A 21,427-nucleotide genomic window follows, 5' to 3' on the forward strand; every position below is an offset into this window, starting at 1 on the left:
CAAATGTATCACAGCTATATAGAATGCTGCATGACACTATTAAGGACAGTTGACTTTGAACAAATGTAGTGAAGATAACATTTAGTGAACTAGCTAGTCTGTTACACAGAACCCACAACATTACCAGCACTGACGTTTTGGTCATGTTTTGTAGCAAAAAGTATTAACTCATCAGAAAGAAATACCACAACCATATTTATTTCAGTAAAATAAATGATTTAACTGAATAAAAACATGTTTTAAGTATAGAATCATATTGAAACCTGCACAGCACAGATGTAATGGAGGTTTTTGTAAATGTGATAATCTATTTGAAATGACATTCACATGCAAATGAATACCATGTTAACCTTCTTAGCTCGGGTAGTGTCGTTACTTTGGTCATAAAGTAAAATGTAAACCGATGGTGTTTAAGGAAAAGTCAGAAAATCAGCAAGGATTAAAAGGAAGCATTTATTTTATTTTTGGAGCAGTTGAATTCTCAAGACACTTTCCCACCATTTTTGATAAGCCACACAATGGATCCAATCAATGAGTTAATCAAGGAAACATCTCTTTAATTGTCCTACATGCCAGCATCCACAAGCTTACGTTTATTATACACCTCATACTTCATATTCCAGAGGCTGGGGGGAGAAATCCCAATGATGCAGCAGCCAAGCCTCCGGCCTGCGTTTCCACTCAGCAGGCTCCCAGCGTCTCCCCCACTCCCCAAGTCGTCCTCCCTCTCATGGATCACCACGGCTCTTCCAATCACAGACAGCCCTGTGAACAGCGTGGCCTCAGACTCTATCATCGTATTGATCTTTCCTTTCTGAGCCACAAAGTTACCGAAGTCCCCAGGGTGGTCTGGGTGATGTACGCTGTGTGGGTTGTAGTGGCCTCCAGTGGAGTCACACCCCTGGCTCAGGTCTCCAAACTGATGGATGTGCACCGCTCTGGGCAATGGGGCGCTGTCTGTGGGGAAGCCACTGAACTGAAGGAGCACCTTGAGTTCCCCCTCAGGATAGTCCTGCTTAAACAGCACCTGACCGTACACTTTTGGCAGGCCTTCAGGGAGTGAGGTGCTGGGTCTCATTTTGCAGGCTGCGTACAGAGTACTATTGTTCTGCCTGACCTCTGGTGGAGTGTCAGTGGAGACACATTGCTGACAGCCGGCCAGCAGAACCAACACTGCTGCTCCTAGTATATTCATTGACCTGAAAAATGTTAAAAGTGTTAGGAGAGTGCCTCAAATGGATAAACTCATCATGTGTTGCATGACAATAAACATGATTGCGGTATTTAGATTCCTTAATTTAAGTTAAAGTAGTAGCATTTGTATAACTACTCTGTTCCTGGTAAAAGTCATGCATTATTCAAAGCCGTTCGTGAAAACAACAAGGTAAAAACAACTCACATTATGGGGTTATTCTCCAACATGTTAGAAGGATTTTAATATTGCAGAAATGTTTGAACTCTTTTAATACAATTGGGTAGTTTCAGTAAGACAGTCACATTATCGTCATATCTTTAGGTTATCACATCTGAAAAAGCTAAATGAAGTGTAGGCTACACGATAAATAAATACAATGTCGCAATATTTTACTTTGCAGATGGAGTTAATTAAGACCAAAACGCAGACTTCAGGCAGCCTAAAATCGATTTACCCGTGTAGACGCATGTTAGGAAACAAATCCCAACAAAAATGACAACTTGTTGAAAGGTCTTTACTGATGATACACTCTACCCTGTTGAAGCCTGTCGAGCCCAAATGCAAAAAAAAATTCAAAACAAATCTTGTATAAACTGCAGGGCCGTATTCATGGAGTCTACATTGGGGGGGACCAAAAATTCAATACAAATTTGAATACTAATTTCCTGCCATTCTAAAGGAAAATACATAAAAAAATCACTAACACATTGGATACTTTAAAACCTGTTAAACACCATGCCCCTGCCCGTGGGGGCAAAACACAACAATAGTCACGAAACTGTGTCTCAGGCATGGGTGTAGGAAGCATCCTCAATGTGGGTGGGACAATTTGACGGGGGGTGTGGGCGGGGGGGGACCTAACCTCCTCTAGGGGGGTCTGGGGGCATGCTCCCCCGGTAAGATTTTTTTTTAAATGTTGAAGTTAAAAGCATCAATCTGGTGCACTTTGAGAGCAACATTAGGGACTAAATCTATGGATACATCTCAACAACACCCATTTGAAACAGAACTGAACAGATTTACTTTTTCTTTATGCATATTTTACAAATCACTCCCTTTTTAAACTGTAGTATGAGTTGGAATGATTTCGTTATTCTGTTATTCTCTTATTTTGTATAACTATAATGATCATATAAAGGTGTGCCTTGTAAATACTTGTTTTGCATCAATCTTGATACAGGGTACTTATTATATGTTGTACTTTGGATTCCTAAAGCTTTTAGTCTACTATCCCATCATTCAAGAGTGGTTTTCACAATAAGTAATGGTTTATTTTTTGCACGGACACTATCATTTACATTTTTTTACTATTTTCAATCTGAATTTACTTTAAAAACATCTATATTGATTCTGACTTTTTCTACATCCAACTCACAGGTTTATCATTGCTTTGAGAAAAAAGATTATTAGTTTAACCATTTTAGAAGTGAAGATATAGTCAATTGTTCTGGGAATGTCATTTTCAAACCTGAGACCTGAAAAACAGGCTTGGGGCTTAACTGGTTAAAATGTTTTACCATAATGTCTAATTGTGCATTGTATTACATCGCCCTATTTTATCTAGTTTAGCTTTTCTTGTTTTGTTGTTTGTAATGGCAGAGATTAGGGATGAATAAAGTACAACTATAACCATAATCACATTAAAGCATTTCAATCCATAGAAAGGTCTGTGCCACGCAATTTCAATAGAAACAGGAACACTTTATTGCCCTTTTGTTTTACAGCCACGACTCGCACTAGCTGCTTGCCGCTCATTCAAAATCAAAAAGACCCCCAACTTCCTCCCAGACACCCGCCCAAAAAGCCCAACCCTCAAGTAAAGGACCCAAAAGCCTTTTTGCGCTTATCGTTGGCACTGATAAAAGACTGGCATATTCCTTCAAGGTCCAGTCTGTCCAGTTTCTTCTGGTGCACATGACATATGGCCACATTATTCAGCCTTGTTTGACTCATCGATGATCTAAGCCATGTCTTAAGCCTCCTCAGGGCACTAAAACTCCTCTCAGCCTCTGCAGAAGAGGCAGGGACGACCAACAGAAGCCTTACTAAAGCTTCCACCTGACCGAAGAGACCTCTCACCTCTGGCACCATTTCCCGAATAATGCTAGCAACATCTGAGCTTGTTTCATAGGTGTAATTAGCCTCAAACATGGCCAGCTGCACCTGCAGTAGTCTTGAATTCAATTCAGGATACTCTTCTACCACCTTGTCCATGTCTCCGTGTAGCAGCACATTTTCAAGCTGCTGCAGCTTGTGGAATCCAGCTTGTTCAAACCTCTCTATGAATTGAGTATTCACTGTGTCCAAGGCATTGTAGAATTGGACTCTGTACAAGGACTGGGCATCGGGATGGATATGGGCTGCAGCCTGACCCGTGTAACGCTTTGTAGGTTTGCGGACATGAGGGATCTGAATTGGTTGTAGGTCCAACTTTGTTGACACAGCAGTTGCTTTCGAGAACAATACATCAAAATGCTCCTCCGTTCGTTTGACCTGCATGCTTGTTTTGACATGGTCTACAGCCTCCAACATGCCTGAAACGGTCTGTTTCCTAAGCTGCAGGGAGGTGTTCAGGCACTCCAAATCCCCCATCAGGTCTTCAGCCATTAAAAGGCCGAGCACAGTGTTCCCTTTAAGAAATGTTCCATGAAGACCATTGGCCTTGGCTGAAGTTTCAGGTGAGCTGCATGATGCCATTTCTTCAAGGGCGGATGGCAGGGGTACGTACAGTCCACCTGGTGGGACAGAGAGGCTTCAATGAGGTGAAAGTTGAACCATGCTCTGATTTTGCGATATTCTGGAAAATCAACTTGAACTTGCCAGATTGATTAAAGAAGCCCCCCAATTCATGGACCAGACCCATTGCATCTCTTACTAGTGGAGAGGCTCCACAGGCAGCCTGCGTAATTAAGTTCACGCAGTGGGGACCACAGTGACAATACACAGCCAGCGGTTGTTCTTTCCTTAAAATGGCTTGTACTCCCTGCAATCGTCCAGCCATGTTTGCAGCACCATCATAAGTTTGTCCTCGGAGTTGAGACAGAGGAAGCTGTAGGCGCGTCATCACATCACATGCCATCTTGGCTATATTTTGCCCTGTTGTTGATGACACTTGGTAGATTCCCAGGAATTCTTCCTTTGGTTGTAGATCTGCATCTACAGAGCGCACACATATTGACTCCTGCTCAACTCCTGATATATCTTGGGTGCCATCAATGATAATTGCGAACTGGACCACTGGCATTGATGTTATTTCCGACACAATTTCTTTGACGATTGTATTGGCCATCACCTTCAACAGTTCGTTCTGCAATTCCGGACTGGTGAAATCGAGGGGACCTTTTAGCCAGGAGGTCAGCTCTGCATCGCCCGTTGCCTTGTACTTTAGAAGCTGGCTTAGATTCCCACTCTCCTTCTGATCACCTCGAAAAGCTAGACCTTGCCGCGCCAAGTACCTCACACCCTCAACAATCTTCATCAGATTTCTTCTTGCTTGTTGCTGCCGTCTTTCAGGCTCTGGCTCCTGAATCCTAGTCATCACAGCTAATTTGTGACACTGGCTGTGTTTATGCACACTAAATTTCTCCAGTGCCTTCTTCCAATTGTTAAAACCAGTCTTGACAAACGCTGAATCTGCTTTTGACGCAAGCTTAGACTTTTGTGCTGCAAAGTATTTAGCACAATAGAAACAGAGGACCCCTTTTACAGAGGGGCTGTAATGGAGCCATGGACGATCTTCAAACCACTTCTCCTGAAAGTAGAGTATTCTATTTGATAGGGTTTGACTGGGTATGACTTTCACATTTGGATGATTTGGGCAAAGTCCAAGCTCCTCCCCTTCCTTTCCTGTACCTTCATTTTCGCCTGCCTGGCTGCTCTCTCTCTCATTGTCAAACTCACTCTCCCTGCTTGATGGTATTATCTGAAATACATATGAGGATGATCTCATCTTAAATTAACATTAACATTAGACTGCTATGTTGTCATTATTCTGTCTTAACCATCAATATAGCTCCTTTCTGACTTACCTCCATGTCACCAGCGCACACTCTCCCTGTCTGGTCGCCATGCTCACATTCTCTCTCTCCCTCTCTCTCTTTACTCTGAACACACCAGAGTGAACATGGAAGAAATATCAGTAAACTATTGACTAGAAAGACTGTTGATACACATTATACATATGGGGGGACACAGGAGTCTGTACATTAAAGTGGACCTATCATGCTATATTTGAATAATATAGTGTAGGACCATACCTATATAAGGCATATTTATACTTTTTTTTTCTCAAAATACCAAACAGATCATACATTTTAGCCATTCCTCATTTCGCTCAAATTAACACTGAGCCTGACATTTTGGATTCAGTGAGAACAGCACCATCTTTTGGCCTTTTAAATGTACTACAGCTTCTACAGCTTCTCCAGCGCTTTAGAACGGCAAAGCACGTGTCTGTCTCCTCCTGATTGGTGGAGTTGGCCCAATAGCCGTAGCGCCACCATCCTGACATCAGGACAGTGCTCAATCTGGATCCGTTTTTTTCAGATCCGTTGTTGCAACCCCTTTTTTAGAGATTTGGGCACAGAGGAAAATAGAGAGGGTTGTGTTTTCTGACTCTTGGTGAGTTCCCTGACGCACCGGGGACACATATTCATGTTTAAAAGACGTACAAAGGTGCATTTTGCATGATAGGTCCCCTTTAACATTAGACTGCTATGTTGTCATTATTCTGTCTTAACCATCAATATAGCTCCTTTCTGACTTACCTCCATGTCACCAGCGCACACTCTCCCTGTCTGGTCGCCATGCTCACATTCTCTCTCTCCCTCTCTCTCTCTACTCTGAACACACCAGAGTGAACATGGAAGAAATATTATCAGTAAACAAGCTATCTGACTGGAAACAATACTCACTTTCTCACTGCTCTTAACTTACTTTTTTTCTTTTCTGAGGCTGCCCAAAAACTGTCTAATGTCACTGCCACCCTTCCTCTTGCTCATGCTTACAGCTTGACCTCGGCGATCTGCAGTTGCTGATGTGATGAATACGGGTCAGCAGCGCTGGATATAAGATCATTAAACATGTTTATTAGCAATTCTGAGCGTTCTAAACCCAGCACAAGCTATGATGCACACTGCAAACCTCCTGCGTGTGAGTATCTTTTAAATGCTTCTGACGATTATGAAATACTATTTCATAATAATTGTAGAATATTTATTATTTAATTAATTCTGGCACCTTTGGTATTCCATAGGTGTCTCACATCACAGTTTTAAATCTTTCCACACCCTACAAATTACAAAATAAAATAGAAATAATCCACATGAATAAATATCTATTGGATTACATCCAAAACGACACCGTCATTTTCCACATAGCTGACACTAGCCCGCTAAACCCTGGCTAACAACTGAAACCAGCTAGCCCACAGCTAGTTAGCTACTATTCCTGAAAAGTTCGGTTTTAACATCAGAACTACAAGTTACTTACACAAAGAAGCTAAACGGAGGGTTCATTAACATTACCATTACGAAATAAAATAATATAGATTACTTTAGGGCTAACTAGAAAAGATACCAGAACTGATGGAGGGCAAATTAAAACATGACTGACCTGCTTGGAGCATCAAGCTAACTGAAGGTGGACGCAGACGTGCAACAGGGAAATACACCCCCGGGTACAAAATAAGGAACCAATTTACATATGAAAAGAAATATCATTTTGGTGAAGTTCACAATAACAGAAAATATAGATTTTCAAGTATACAAATAACCAAAATAAAGAAGTTATAGAATAGCAATTTTATTTTAATTTTAAAAATCAAAAAATTTAAACTTTTTTTTTGTTGCTATTTATTGGGGGGGGGGGGGGGGGGGGGGGGGGACGACATTTTGAGTGTATCTGAATATTGGGGGGGATGTGTCCCCCCCAATGTATATGGTGAATACGGCCCTGATAAACTGTCTATAGTAGGCGTTGTTTACTGTTTGCTGAGGGTGGAGCACCGTCTTTTCACGAGTTAGACATGATGCAACTTCTTCCAAACGTGCTGCTGAATCTAACTTGCCTTCTTCGAACAAAAACTCGTCCTTCGTGTTTATAGTGGATATGAAGTTCAGCGCAAGTTCTAGGAAGACTGGGTAGGCCTATATACTATACATTCACTCCGCAGCTGCATATAATCAGCTCATCACGGGCGTCTCTTTAACCTATTACATTTCATCTCATTCTCCAGCAGCCAATTACCGTGCTGCATGCAGCCACACTTTAAAATGGAAGGAATAAATGACAGAACAGAAAAGATATTTGATGGAAATCCCACTCTGCCTCCTGAGAAAAGGAATCAAGTATAGGCTTAAGTGATTGTGTGTGTGTGTGTGTGTGTGTGTGTGTGTGTGTGTGTGTGTGTGTGTGTGTGTGTGTGTGTGTGTGTGTGTGTGTGTGTGTGTGTGTGTGTGTGTGTGTGTGTGTGTGTGTGTGTGTGTGTGTGTGTGTGTGTGTGTGTGTGTGTGTGTGTGTGTGTGTGTGTGTGTGTGTGTGTGTGTGTGTGTGTGTGTGTGTGTGTGTGTGTGTGTGTGTGTGTGTGTGTGTACTCCAAATGGCTGAAATGGCTATTAACGTACAAGTATTGTTCTGTAGCCTATATCTTTAATTGTTTATCGTGTATATATTAATGTAACAGATCAATTATAAGTCTGTGTAGTGGTAGTGATCGTATCTTCATGTCCTCTTCAGGTGAATTTAGCCCAGCTACTGAGGGACAGAGAAAAGAGCAGTGAACTTTCTGAGGAGGTGAAGGAGCTGAAACAACGCCTGGTGGAAGCTCAAGGTGACAACAGGGTCGGCTTCATGGGTCATTCGCGGGCCATGCCCCCCAAAACGAGTAACTGTGCACCCCCCCCCCCCCCCCCCCCCAACGCAGGGCAGGCAAGTGAAAACGTTTCCACACAATGTTTTTTGTGTGAAATAAATCAGAAATAAAGAATACAAATAAAAAACACAACCTGAGGTGTGCTCACTGCTGCTGATTGGTGTGTTGCTTGACCAATGACCCCGACCTTTGTTTTGTTTGTTTTGTTGGCTGACTGTTTGGTTGTAAGCCCAGTGGCGATCTGTTCATCTATTATACTGAATATACAGTAAAGCCATCGAAAATAATATGATACAGACAGTACAAGTACTTCGGGGTCTCTGTGTGTCATTCAAGCTCGGCTATGTATGTGTGGCATGAGCGCATTTTGTTGTTGTTAGCATCTGGTTAGCTAGCTATGCTAACGGATATAAAGAGCTGTTTCTACAACAAGTGTGGAGGAGAGTCCTCTCCTGTCAGACTGAGAGGCTCAGATAACTACAGCTCAGTGAGGTAAGGTCAGGAGGACTGTCAGTGTGATAAAGAACTTAAGTTATCTCAGTGGGTCTCAAACGGTTTTGTCACCTTTATGTAAAGAAGTATTTCCGAGGAACACCTTGATATGATCATTGTAGTTATTAAAAAATAAGAGAATACATGAAAAACAGGTATGAAATACTACAGGACAGTAACATAAGAATACAGTTTAAAGGGGAGTGATTTGTAAAATAAAGAAAAGTAAATCTGCTTACAGTTCTGTTTCATATGGGTGTTGACAGATGTATCCATAGATCTCTTAATGTTGCTCTCAAAGTGCACCAGATTGATGCTTTTAACTTCAATATTTAAATCTTCCCTTACAGGATGTTAGTTCCATCACCCACCTAAACCATGTACACATGGCTAGGATACTAAACATTTGCACACTTTTTATATGTTCATATGTTTCTGTTTTGGTGGTCGTGCCACAACCGTGCATGTATGCACAAGTCATAGGTGCGCTATAAAATAGCACTACATCCCTGCAATGTGTGTGAAAACAAGAGACTTTTCAGCATGTTTTGAAATTGAAGTTGCGATGGTGTTTGTGTGTTGGTTGTTGACGGCAGTGTGTGCCCCCCGTGGTAAGCTAAGAAATAGCTTCACATCTCAAATAAAAAGTGCTAAATCAAAGTACTATTTGTCGGTTACCACAGAAAACCTGAATAATCCTAGGAAATTTTGGAAAGCCATAAAATCGATTTCCACTGGTGATATCCCAAATGAGCTACCTCCATGCCTCACCACAGCATCTGGCATTATATCAGACAGGGCTACTATGCTAAATTGCTTTAATAAGCATTTTGTGTCTTGTGGCTCTCTGTTTGATTCTGTCACTGACTGTACTTCTGCTTCTGTGAACGCTCCAATCCTTGACTCTGAACAATGTGGTCTGGAAAACCCTTTCAGTTTTACTCCTTTAACTATTGGTATTGTTCATGAAGCATTATCCAAGTTAGATCCTAGGAAACCGGCTGGCCCGGACAACTTAGAACCTTTCTTTTAAAGATAGCTGCAGATTTTATTGCTCCACCTCTTACTTCTCTTTTTAACCTCTCCCTCAGCACAAATACAATTCCAAAAGTATGGAAGTCTGCTTATGTCTTTCCTTTACTGAAAGGAGGGGAGGCAACTATTTTAAATAACTATAGGCCAATCTCTAAATTGTCAGTTCTGGCTAAGGTGCTCGAACGACTTGTGAGTGAACAAGTAAAGGAGTTTTTATGTATAAATGATATCCTGTCTAAACATCAGTCAGGATTCAGAAAGAAGCACAGCACCATCACTGCGACAATGAAAGTGGTAAATGACATTACTAGTATTTTAGATAATAAGCAGAGTTGTGCAGCTCTGTTTATTGACCTTTCCAAAGCGTTTGACACCGTTGATCATCGCATTTTAAAGCAGAGGCTACTCAGTAAAGGCATGTCCAGCCATGCAGTGGGGTGGTTTGTGAACTACCTCTCTGAAAGGTCCCAATGTGTTCATTTTGATGGACTGTCTTCAGTTCTGAGTGGTTACACATTTCTAATGGTGTACCACAAGGTTCTGTTTTAGGACCACTTTTATTCTCCATATATATTAACAGCGTAGGTGATAATGTGGATGAAGCTACTTTACATTTTTAATGCGGATGATACTGTGATGTATTGTGCAGGTCCCTCCATTAAAGAGGCTGTTGTTAAATTACAGGCTGTTTTTAACACTATTCAGACTCAGCTCTCTGAATTAAAGCTTCTTTTAAATGTGGATAAAACCAAGGTAATGCTCTTTTCAAAAGCAAAAAAGACACCAGAGCCTGTTTTAGATATTGTAACTACGCAAGGAACAAAACTTGAAGTTGTTGCCTGTTACAAATACCTTGGTATCTGGCTTGATGATTGTCTTTCTTTGAAACTTCATGTCAATAACCTGCTTAAAAAGCTGAGGGTTAGGCTAGGGTTCTTTTTCAGAAACAAGTCCTGTTTCTCGCTTGAGGCCAGGAAAAGGCTAGTCACTGTGACCTTTTTACCTGTGCTGGACTATGGTGATTTGTTATATATGAATGCACCTGCCAATTACCTGAGCAAGTTCGATGCTGCGTATCACAGTGCACTGAGATTTTTGACAACTTGTAAAGCACTTACGCATCACTGTACCCTGTATACCAAGGCGGTTTTGCCATCACTTACTGTACGGAGGCTCAGTCACTGGTACTTTTTCATTTACAAAGCCATGTTGGATAAACTACCATCTTATATCTGCTCCCTGATCTCTCTGCGAATTGAAAGTACTTATTGCCTGAGATCGCATGCTGTGGTTTTATTAAATGTGCAAAGTGCTAGGACTGTCTTAGGGAAGAAAGCTTTTAGATGTGCAGCTCCACTAACATGGAACAGTCTGCAAAAAGAATGGAAAATTACCAAGCTAGTACCACTACATGTTTTTAAAGCTCGGTTGGATGCTACAAAATCAGATGCTGTTGGTACCTGTACATGTGGTTAATATGTAAATTGTAATCCCTGTACATTTTGCTGTATGATGTCCTTTTGTTGTTCTGTTGTTTATGTTTTTATGTCTTCTTGTGGAACCTACTACTGCAGGTCTCCCTTGAAAAAGAGATCATTGATCTTAATGGGATTTTACCTGGATAAATAAAGGTTTTGAATTGAATTGAAATGATTTCCCCCCCATTCGATTTGTTCTAGAGCCGACCCTGGGTGACAACAAGGTAAACACTGTTCAACATAATGGACATTGCAATTAAATTAAATATGAATAGTTCTCTTTTTCGGTCTTGCATATATTACCAACGTTTATAGTTATGAATACATGTATCTGATTTGAGTCGGCATAAAAGTTCATGCAGAAAAAGAGATTTATCAGATTAAATAAAGCAGAAAACTGCAAAATACAAAACGATGTATCTCTCTCCCAACAGCTTTTACGAATGCCCATCACCAAACAGAGGCTTGGAGACGAGGAGGTCGGCACTCGACACTTTCCTGCTCATGAGCGAGAGGATCTGGTCCGACAGTTAGAAAGAGCCGGAGAGCAGGTGAGAGGGCTGCTTCCTGTTGTTTATTTGTTTTAATGCAATCATTTAGATTATGAAGGTGACTTTCAGTTAATGGCTTTTTGGTGAACGCATCATGACATTTAACAGAAGTAGTACTTGTAAAAATGTTCTTAAAATCCTGCATTTAAAATATGAACATTAGTTTTGTAACAGTATGTAAGTACAGAGAGACATTGTATTTATGACCTGGTTAAACTTATTCAAAGCAAAAAGACCTCCTAATGTCAACAACTTTGCTATTAGATTTAAATGTAGTCCAACCTGACATAGTTAGTTTTTCTTACTAACACTATCCAACAATAGGAGGCTTTCTTAGAGAGGTGAACTTACAATGTGTTTCACAAATGTATTGGTATGTTTTGTGTGTCTGCAGAATGAGTTCCTGGAGCACAGCGTGAAGTCGCTCACAGACGAGCTTCAGGACGTTCGAGCGGAGCGGGACGTGTTTCAGCAGAAGGCTCATCGGCTCAATGCGGAGATCAACCACATCCTGGGCAACGATGAGATATGCATTTTAGACGTCGATGCACTCTGCATGGAGAACAGGTTTGTTTCTTTAAAATAAAAATGTCACTGTTAGAGTGTCTGCAACAGTTGTTTCACAGTTTATTGTTCAATCTATAACTTTGGATTATATATTTATCTTTAATCAGCTGGTAAATTAAAAAAGATGATAAAATGTGAAAGTACATTTATTGATTAGCTTCTAATATTATAATTATTATTATAATTATATCCCAGGTATTTGCATGAGCGTTTCTGTCAACTTCAAGAAGAAATCCACTTGCTCAAATCAAACCTGGTGAAGTACAAGGTAGCAACATATTTTATTGTGATTTTCTTATTTGTTAAATATCTTACTCTTACAGTATTTTTAACTACTTATTAATTAAATGAAACCATTTCCCTTTTTGCAAATGTTAAATGTGAATTTCCTTTTTTTTTTAACTACCTTTCTCTCAGATCACAAACCTCTTGCCTAATAATTTCCTCTGATTTCAGAGTGCGCTGGACTGCAGGAAAACCTCTAAAATCTGTGGGAAACCTAACAGTAGTGCACTGACTGGGGTGCTCTCTGCTAAACAAGGTCAGAAGGATCAGATATTTTAAAAACAAAATGCACATGTAGACATTTACACAAGCTTTGAAGGAAAATGCAGTTTTAGAAACCCTTGATTTGTAGAAAGCCTAACATGGTGACTGTATTTTAACTGAGAATAATGATGTGTGTGCAGTGAAGGAATTGTTACTGTCTGAAGAAAACGGCTGCAGCTTGCCGGTGACTCCTCAGTCCAGTTGTTAGGATTCTGGGAAACCGAGTAGCAGAGCTGGAGAAGAAACTAAAATCATTAGAAATGTCTGGATTATGGAGCCTGCCAGGTGAACACCATTATCTTAAAGTGGACCTATTATGCTATATTTGAATAGTATATTGTAGGGCCATACCTACCTATATAAAACATGTCTGTGAAGTTTTTTTTTCAAAATACCAAACAGATCATGCATTTTAGCCATGCCTCATTTAGCTCTATTTGCTCTTTTCCAGCCCTGTTTTTGCAAGGGCTGATTCTGTGACGTAGCTTTAATGCAAATGAGCTGGAGCTGACCACGCCCCCCCTGCAGGAGAGGGGGGTGTGCTCAAAGATCAGCAGCTGGGCTCTCAGAAGAGGGGGAGGAAAAGAGAGGCTCCGTCCTCCGTGTATTATTCTTATAATATTATATAGAGTCATTATTCATTTGTTTTAAAGCTCAATAAATAACCAAGAAGACCTTTGACCGGCACTTTTCTAACTTTGTCCGGAAGATTTAAACTTTAACGGACATGTTGACCAGCGGAAAAAAATCTAACTGAAACTCTGCCGCACGGTCCCCTCGTCCCTTGGAAGAGGTGGAGAGGAGGGTGTTTGTCATCTGCTAGTGGACTACCGGAGAGAATTACAGCACTTACCTCCGGGAGGGATTGCATTGAATTACAGCAGCAGGAGCAAACGCTTGCCTCGGGGAGGGAGAAAAAGAGCCAGAGCGTCCACAGCGGAGAATAAACAGAAGGGCAACCATGGCAACCATGGCAACCATGCGCGGGAAGTCTTCCTAGCTGCTTTTGTGGCAGACTACAGCCTGACAGACTTACAGGCCTGGCATACAGTGGGGCAAACAAGTATTTAGTCAGCCACCAATTGTGGAAGTTCTCCCACTTAAAAAGATGATAGAGGCCTGTAATTTTCATCCTAGGTACACTTCAACTATGAGAGACAGAATGGGGGGAAAGAATCCAGGAAATCACATTGTAGGATTTTTAATGAATTTATTGGTAAATTCCTCGGTAAAATAAGTATTTGGTCACCTACAAACAAACAAGATTTCTGGCTCTCACAGACCTGTAACTTCTTCTTTAAGAGCCTCCTCTGTCCTCCACTTGTTAACTGTATTAATGGCACCTGTTTGAACTCGTTATCAGTATAAAAGACACCTGTCCACAACCTCAAACAGTCACACTCCAAACTCCACTATGGCGAAGACCAAAGATCTGTCAAAGGACACCAGAAACAAAATTGTAGACCTGCACCAGGCTGGGAAGACTGAATCTGCAATAGGTAAGCAGCTTGGTGTGAAGAAATCAACTGTGGGAGCAATTATTAGAAAATGGTAGACATACAAGACCACTGATAATCTCCCTTGATCTGGGGCTCCACGCAAGATCTCACCCTGTGGGGTCAAAATGATCACAAGAACGGTGAGCAAAAATCCCAGAACCACACGGGGGGACCCAGTCAATGACCTGCAGAGAGCTGGGACCAAAGTAACAAAGGCTACCATCAGTAACACACTACGCTGCCAGGGACTCAAATCCTGCAGTGCCAGACGTGTCCCCCTGCTTAAGCCAGTACATGTCCAGGCCCGTCTGAAGTTTGCTAGAGAGCATTTAGATGATCCAGAAGAGGATTGGGAGAATGTCATATGGTCAGATGAAACCAAAATAGAACTTTTTGCTAAAAACTCAAGTAGATGTGTTTGGAGGAGAAAGAATGCTGAGTTGCATCCAAAGAACACCATACCTACTATGAAACATGGGGGTGGAATCATCATGCTTTGGGGCTGCTTTTCTGCAAAGGGACCAGGACGACTGATCCGTGTAAAGGAAAGAATGACTGGGGCCATGTATGGTGAGATTTTGAGTGACAACCTCCTTCCATCAGCAAGGGCATTGAAGATGAAACGTGGCTGGGTCTTTCAGCATGACAATGATCCCAAACACACCGCCCGGGCAACGAAGGAGTGGCTTCGTAAGAAGCATTTCAAGGTCCTGGAGTGGCCTAGCCAGTCTCCAGATCTCAACCCCATAGAAAATCTTTGGAGGGAGTTGAAAGTCCGTGTTGCCCAGCGACAGCCCCAAAACATCACTACTCTAGAGGAGATCTGCATGGAGGAATTTTTGTCTCATATTGTCTCTCATAGTTGAGGTATACCTAGGATGACAATTACAGGCCTCTCATCTTTTTAAGTGGGAGAACTTGCACAATTGGTGGCTGACTAAATACTTTTTTGTCCCACTGTATGTACTACAGCGTCTCCAGTGCTTTCGAGTGGCAATGGCCGTGGCCCAACCTCTCATTACCCTGATAGGTGGAGAGTTGCCCATATCGGCGGAGCACCCCTTTTCTGACATCAGAAAAATTCAAATCTGTATCAGCTCCATTGCAGCCCCGTTTTTAGAGATTTGGGTATGGAGGAAAAGAGAGAGGGTTGTGTTTTCTGACACTTGGTGAGTTCCCTGACACACAGGGGACACATATTCATGCATAAAAGACGTACAAAAGTGCATTTTGCATGATAGGTCCCCTATTATATACTGAAACTAATGTGCTTCATTGAAATGTGTATTCTACTTGCTTTTTCCAATAATTGACATGCCTTATCCTTCCTTCTGTCCTTTTGCTTCTTGCTTCCTGAAGGCCTGACTTATAATGTGTCTCTGGGAATTTATGGAAGTACGTTTCTCTCACTTTCTCTTAATACTTTTTAACATGCAAACTTCATCTTCTTCAATAACTTCTCATACTTTCCCAAATTAATGTACTCTTTTCTATTCAATACAACAGTGACAAGCATTGTTGGAACTCATACTCGATGTTTTAATAGAAATAGCAAATGAAAATGTAGAATAATAGTTTATTACAAGTAGCAATTCTGAATTAAAAATGATTAGCATCAAAATATACTTAAAGTACCAAAATAATTGTTGCATTAAAATGTACCACCCTTAAATGTGGCAGATTTTAAAGGTGTAGATTATGTTTTATTAAATAATACTGCTTAATAACTTATAAATATCACCAAGTAATTGTTATTCAATTCAATACATTATATGGTGTTTTTAATATGTTGCATTATTAGCAGTAACTTAACTTATAAAATAAATCTAACTACATTTGTTGACTTGTGGAGTAGAATTTCTCATGTAGTACAAATAATTAAAAATTGGACATAAGTAAAGTAAATGAACTTAGTCATTTTCCACCACAGCATACAGCTTTCTGGATGTCTCATGCTTTTATTAAGGCTTACTTTGAATTATATTTTGTCATAATAGGAGGAAAAGAAACCATCATCCTGAACACTCAGCAGGCGGAGACAACAGAGTCTCCTGGAAAGGAAGGTGAGGGATAAATGTGCCCTAAACTTCTCTCAGTGTACGCCATCTATGGTTCTGTGTTGCGGAGATTACATTTCTTAAATCTTCTATTCATATAGGTGATGAAGTGTCAGAAGAAATAGCCGTGGATCAGCAGAGCTCCACAGAAATCTCCATCCAAGAGAGTGAACCCCCCGCTGTGTCAGGTAATGGAGAGGAGCCTCTCGTGGAGGCACCATCGGCGTCCAGCGAGGAAACGTGCCAACCAGCCGAGGAAGAGCCAGCCAGCCAGCCCTCAGACACAAACACCAGACAGTGAGGAGTCTCCTGACATCGGCCAATCACAGGTCACAACGGATTTAACCATTCAGCAGTCAAGAGAAGAGGAGTGTGTGCGTGTTTCCTCTCCAACACAACATCCGTCAGACCTCTGCCACATACAGCAAACTTTAGAGAACTCTGACCCCACAGGAGAAAGTGAGGAAGAGTCAGAGAAATGCACTGAAAATGTTGAAACAGAGTGTATTTTGATACAGGAAAACATCAATAGCACAATGTCACCTGCTGAAGAAGAGCAGGAGGACGTCCAGTTACAGTAAGCTCTGTAAAACAGAGCTTACAGAGGAGACAGATGTTTGTAAGTCAGGAAATGTGAAGTCTTCCATGAGCCGCTCTCGTGGTTCAGAGCATCAGGAGAAATCCTCAGAAACATGAGGATAATTGATACATTATTAATGCTACTTGATTCATTGTTATGAATAATGAAACACACCTGAGTTGTTAGGATTGACTGACAGTAGAAAAATGAATATATCCCTGTCAGAGGAACGGGAACGCCTCCTGAGAAACAAAACAAATATCTATATGTCCACTGTCAGTAACCAACAATGTTATTTATGCTTTAATTTGATCTGTTTTGAGTCTTATGTATAAATGGTCCAGAGAATGTTGAAACTTGAGCGTAACACCCACATGTGATTGTTGAACAATACGCTGCTATAACAGCCTGCAAAACTTGTTTGGAGCTCATTTTGGCAGAGATTAGCTTCCTTCCTAAAACAGGAAACCCAAACCTTAACCAGAAAGTTTGAAGCTTTATAATGCGTTTTTATCAGAGCGGGAGGAACTATGATTCAAGTTCATTTAAAAAGTAGCAAAAAAGGGCTGTGGAATTTGTGTTTCATAGAGTTTGACCAGGTGGGATGATTTAGATTTCTCTGCATTGACACAAAATGTCAGTCTTTGAGATTTACTTAAGACTGACTATGAACCCAACATTGAAGGAGAATGTAATTGTAATAACATGTCTAATGTTGACTCTGGAATAAGACACTGATTTAGGTTTTCTATAGAACTAACACAAAAATAAAGGGACACGTGTAATTGCATTTGTCATGAACTTAAAGAGGTGTTGCTTAGGATTTCTCCTTTATCTTTCTACCTCTGTCCACATTTAGAAAACCATGTTAAATCCCTACAACAACAAATAAATCAGCCAGATGTTTAGCTTAAGCAGCAACTTTATTTTCTTTAAAAACAATGCAAACATTTCCAAAGCACTTCATTTATTATTCTCCTAAATGATAAAATGTGGGATATGTTTGCTTTTTTGCTAAACACTTTCACAAACAAATGTATCACAGCTATATAGAATGCTGCATGACACTATTAAGGACAGTTGACTGAACAAATGTAGTGAAGATAACATTTAGTGAACTAACTAGTCTGTTACACAGAACCCACAACATTACCAGCACTGACGTTTTGGTCATGTTTTGTAGCAAAAAGTATTAACTCATCAGAAAGAAATACCACAACCATATTTATTTCAGTAAAATAAATGATTTAACTGAATAAAAACATGTTTAAGTATAGAATCATATAGAAACCTGCACTGCACAGATGTAAGAGGTTTTTGTAAGTGTGATAATATATTTGAAATGACATTCACATGCAAATGTATGCATTTGTAATGAATACCATGTTAACCTTCTTAGCTCTGGTCAGGGGCGGACTGGCCATCGGGACGAATCCCGATGGGCCGGTACTGAAGTGGGCCGGTCGGACGATGTGGGCCGCCCGGTAACCGGCAGGGCTCGATATTAAATGGCCCGCTGGCCCGGAAGCTCTATTTAGACACCCCGGGCCAGCATAACGTACTTTCCACTTGCCCACTCGGGCCACTAAAAATATTGCTTTAAAAATATTGTCCTGTGGTATTGGTATTTTGACTAGCAATTTAGTTAAATTGTTTCGTTTATGAACGCTACAACATAGCGTTCCGTGAGTCGGTTGTCGTTGTTGGGTGAAAAGCAAACAGCTGTTTGCTGCGGAGCGCAGCGCAAGCAGGCTCCCGTGAGCGGCAGCGCGCACCTTCACTATTTCGCCAAAATGTTTTTAACACCAGCGGTAACCGACCAAGCGCCGGGCAAAAAACAATCTTCAAATAAAAGAAAGTCACCGGAGGAGTTAAAGGAGAGGGAGAGGAGAAGAAGAGGGAGAGAACGTTTCAGCTTGATGGATGGAGTTGGCTTCTAGTGGTGCAGTGACGCGTCCTAAAACCCTTTATAATCTATAGATTAGATTTATGATTCGAAAATTATAAAAGTAGGGTAGACATGTGGAGATTATCCGGCTGAACAAAACGTGCATTGATCAAACAGGTTTGTTTTCCACAGACATTATTTCCAGCTATTTTCCAAAACCCTGTGGAGAAATCCTTTCTGTGGAGGGAACCAGCAGCTACTTCCTGGTTTCAGGACACGTCACTGCACATCTCAATATGATGCCAGTATAAACAAGGTCTTCTGTCGGCTCTGTACATCAATGCCGACCTATGCTGACAAGTAAGTGAAGACGAGTAGACAATATAAAGGTATTGGCGAAATGTCCCAGCAGTTTAGGATAATGAAGGTTCTAATCAAATCAATTAATAGCCATTACATGTCTAACTCCTAATGACAGGAAGGCAGAAAGTGCATTATACAAATAATCTCATAATAGCAGACATTTTTTAACAATGACCACAATATCATTATTTTAATAAACCAAATATGAACAATTGAGGGAAATGAGGAAGAACTGATGATTCAAATGTTGTAGTAAAGTAGTAATGTAGTTAGTGCATACATTACTATTGCAACAAATGTGTTAATTTTCTTCATTATTAGTCGATTTGTTTTTGGACGAATGCTCCGGGCCAGTGGTTACAATGGTGGGGCCAGTGACAATACAAGTCAATTTTACCCTTAATGTCTACCTCTGCGGTAAGTCACTAGCACACACCCCCCGTCGACAATTTACTAGCGGTATTTACTTGCGGCACCGCGTGGGCCGGCGGTACCGAAGTGGGCCGGTCGAGAGTCCCGGGATGATTTGTAGTCCCAGTCCGCCCCTGGCTCGGGTAGTGTCGTTACTTTGGTCATAAAGTAAAATGTAAACCGATGGTGTTTAAGGAAAAGTCAGAAAATCAGCAAGGATTAAAGGAAGCATTTATTTTATTTTTGGAGCAGTTGAATTCTCAAGACACTTTCCCACCATTTTTTATAAGCCACACAATGGATCCAATCAAGGAAAAATCTCTTTAATTGTCCTACATGCCAGCATCCACAAGCTTACGTTTATTATACACCTCATACTTCATATTCCAGAGGCTGGGGGGAGAAATCCCAATGATGCAGCAGCCAAGCCTCCGGCCTGCGTTTCCACTCAGCAGGCTCCCAGCGTCTCCCCCACTCCCCAAGTCGTCCTCCCTCTCATGGATCACCACGGCTCTTCCAATCACAGACAGCCCTGTGAACAGCGTGGCCTCAGACTCTATCATCGTATTGATCTTTCCTTTCTGAGCCACAAAGTTACCGAAGTCCCCAGGGTGGTCTGGGTGATGTACGCTGTGTGGGTTGTAGTGGCCTCCAGTGGAGTCACACCCCTGGCTCAGGTCTCCAAACTGATGGATGTGCACCGCTCTGGGCACTGGGGCGCTGTCTGTGGGGAAGCCACTGAACTGAAGGAGCACCTTGAGTTCCCCCTCAGGATAGTCCTGCTTAAACAGCACGTGACCGTACACTTTTGGCAGGCCTTCAGGGAGTGAGGTGCTGGGTCTCATTTTGCAGGCTGCGTACAGAGTACTATTGTTCTGCCTGACCTCTGGTGGAGTGTCAGTGGAGACACATTGCTGACAGCCGGCCAGCAGAACCAACACTGCTGCTCCTAGTATATTCATTGACCTGAAAAATGTTAAAAGTGTTAGGAGAGTGCCTCAAATGGATAAACTCATCATGTGTTGCATGACAATAAACATGATTGCTGTATTTAGATTCCTTACATTTAAGTTAAAGTAGCAGCATTTGTATAACTACTCTGTTCCTGGTAAAAGTCATGCATTATTCAAAGCCGTTCGGGAAAACAACAAGGTAAAAACAACTCACATTATGGGGTTATTCTCCAACATGTTAGAAGGATTTTAATATTGCAGAAATGTTTGAGCTACTTTTAATACAATTGGGTGGTTTCAGTAAGACAGTCACATTATCGTCATATCTTTAGGTTATCACATCTGAAAAAGCTAAATGAAGTGTCGGCTACACGATAAATAAATACAATGTCGCAATATTTTACTTTGCAGATGGAATTAATTAAGACCAAAACGCAGACTTCAGGCAGCCTAACATCGACTTACCCGTGTAGACGCATGTTAGGCAACAAATCCCAACAAAAATGACTTGTTGAAAGGTCTTTACTGATGATACACTCTACCCTGTTGAAGCCTGTCGAGTCCAAACGCAAAAAAAATTCAAAACAAATCTTGTATAAACTGTCTAGTAGGCGTTGTTTACTGTTTGCTGAGGGTGGAGCACCGTCTTTTCACGAGTTAGACATAATGCAACTTCTTCCAAACGTGCTGCTGAATCTAACTTGCCTTCTTCGAACAAAAACTCGTCCTTCGTGTTTATAGTGGATATGAAGTTCAGCGCAAGTTCTTTCAGGAAGACTGGGTAGGCCTATATACTATACATTCACTCCGCAGCTGCATATAATCAGCTCATCACGGGCGTCTCTTTAACCTATTACATTTCATCTCATTCTCCAGCAGCCAATTACCGTGCTGCATGCAGCCAAACTTTAAAATGGAAGGAATAAATGACAGAACAG

The 21,427-nt window shown here is 41.2% G+C and overlaps 2 protein-coding genes and 1 pseudogene across 2 annotated transcripts; 1 reads left to right on the top strand and 2 right to left on the bottom strand.

The window, feature by feature from the left end:
* Window positions 1-509: 509 nt before the first annotated feature.
* LOC117454469 (extracellular superoxide dismutase [Cu-Zn]-like) lies at window positions 510-1,742 on the bottom strand. The gene is made up of 2 exons (XM_034093727.2): window positions 1,650-1,742; window positions 510-1,199 (listed from the first exon to the last, which is right to left on the bottom strand). The coding sequence occupies exons 1-2, from the start codon at window positions 1,661-1,663 to the stop codon at window positions 566-568; spliced, it is 648 nt and encodes a 215-aa protein (XP_033949618.1). The 5' UTR covers window positions 1,664-1,742; the 3' UTR covers window positions 510-565.
* A 7,924-nt stretch (window positions 1,743-9,666) lies between these two features.
* LOC117447256 (coiled-coil domain-containing protein 149-B-like) lies at window positions 9,667-17,681 on the top strand (annotated as a pseudogene).
* Window positions 17,682-19,755: 2,074 nt separating this feature from the next.
* On the bottom strand, window positions 19,756-21,301 carry LOC117447262 (extracellular superoxide dismutase [Cu-Zn]-like). Its single transcript, XM_034083954.2, has 2 exons — window positions 20,955-21,301; window positions 19,756-20,502 (listed from the first exon to the last, which is right to left on the bottom strand). The coding sequence occupies exons 1-2, from the start codon at window positions 20,966-20,968 to the stop codon at window positions 19,869-19,871; spliced, it is 648 nt and encodes a 215-aa protein (XP_033939845.1). The 5' UTR covers window positions 20,969-21,301; the 3' UTR covers window positions 19,756-19,868.
* Window positions 21,302-21,427: the final 126 nt, after the last annotated feature.

This window comes from Pseudochaenichthys georgianus, chromosome 1 (assembly GCF_902827115.2).
Source record: "Pseudochaenichthys georgianus chromosome 1, fPseGeo1.2, whole genome shotgun sequence".
NCBI lineage: Eukaryota > Metazoa > Chordata > Actinopteri > Perciformes > Channichthyidae > Pseudochaenichthys > Pseudochaenichthys georgianus.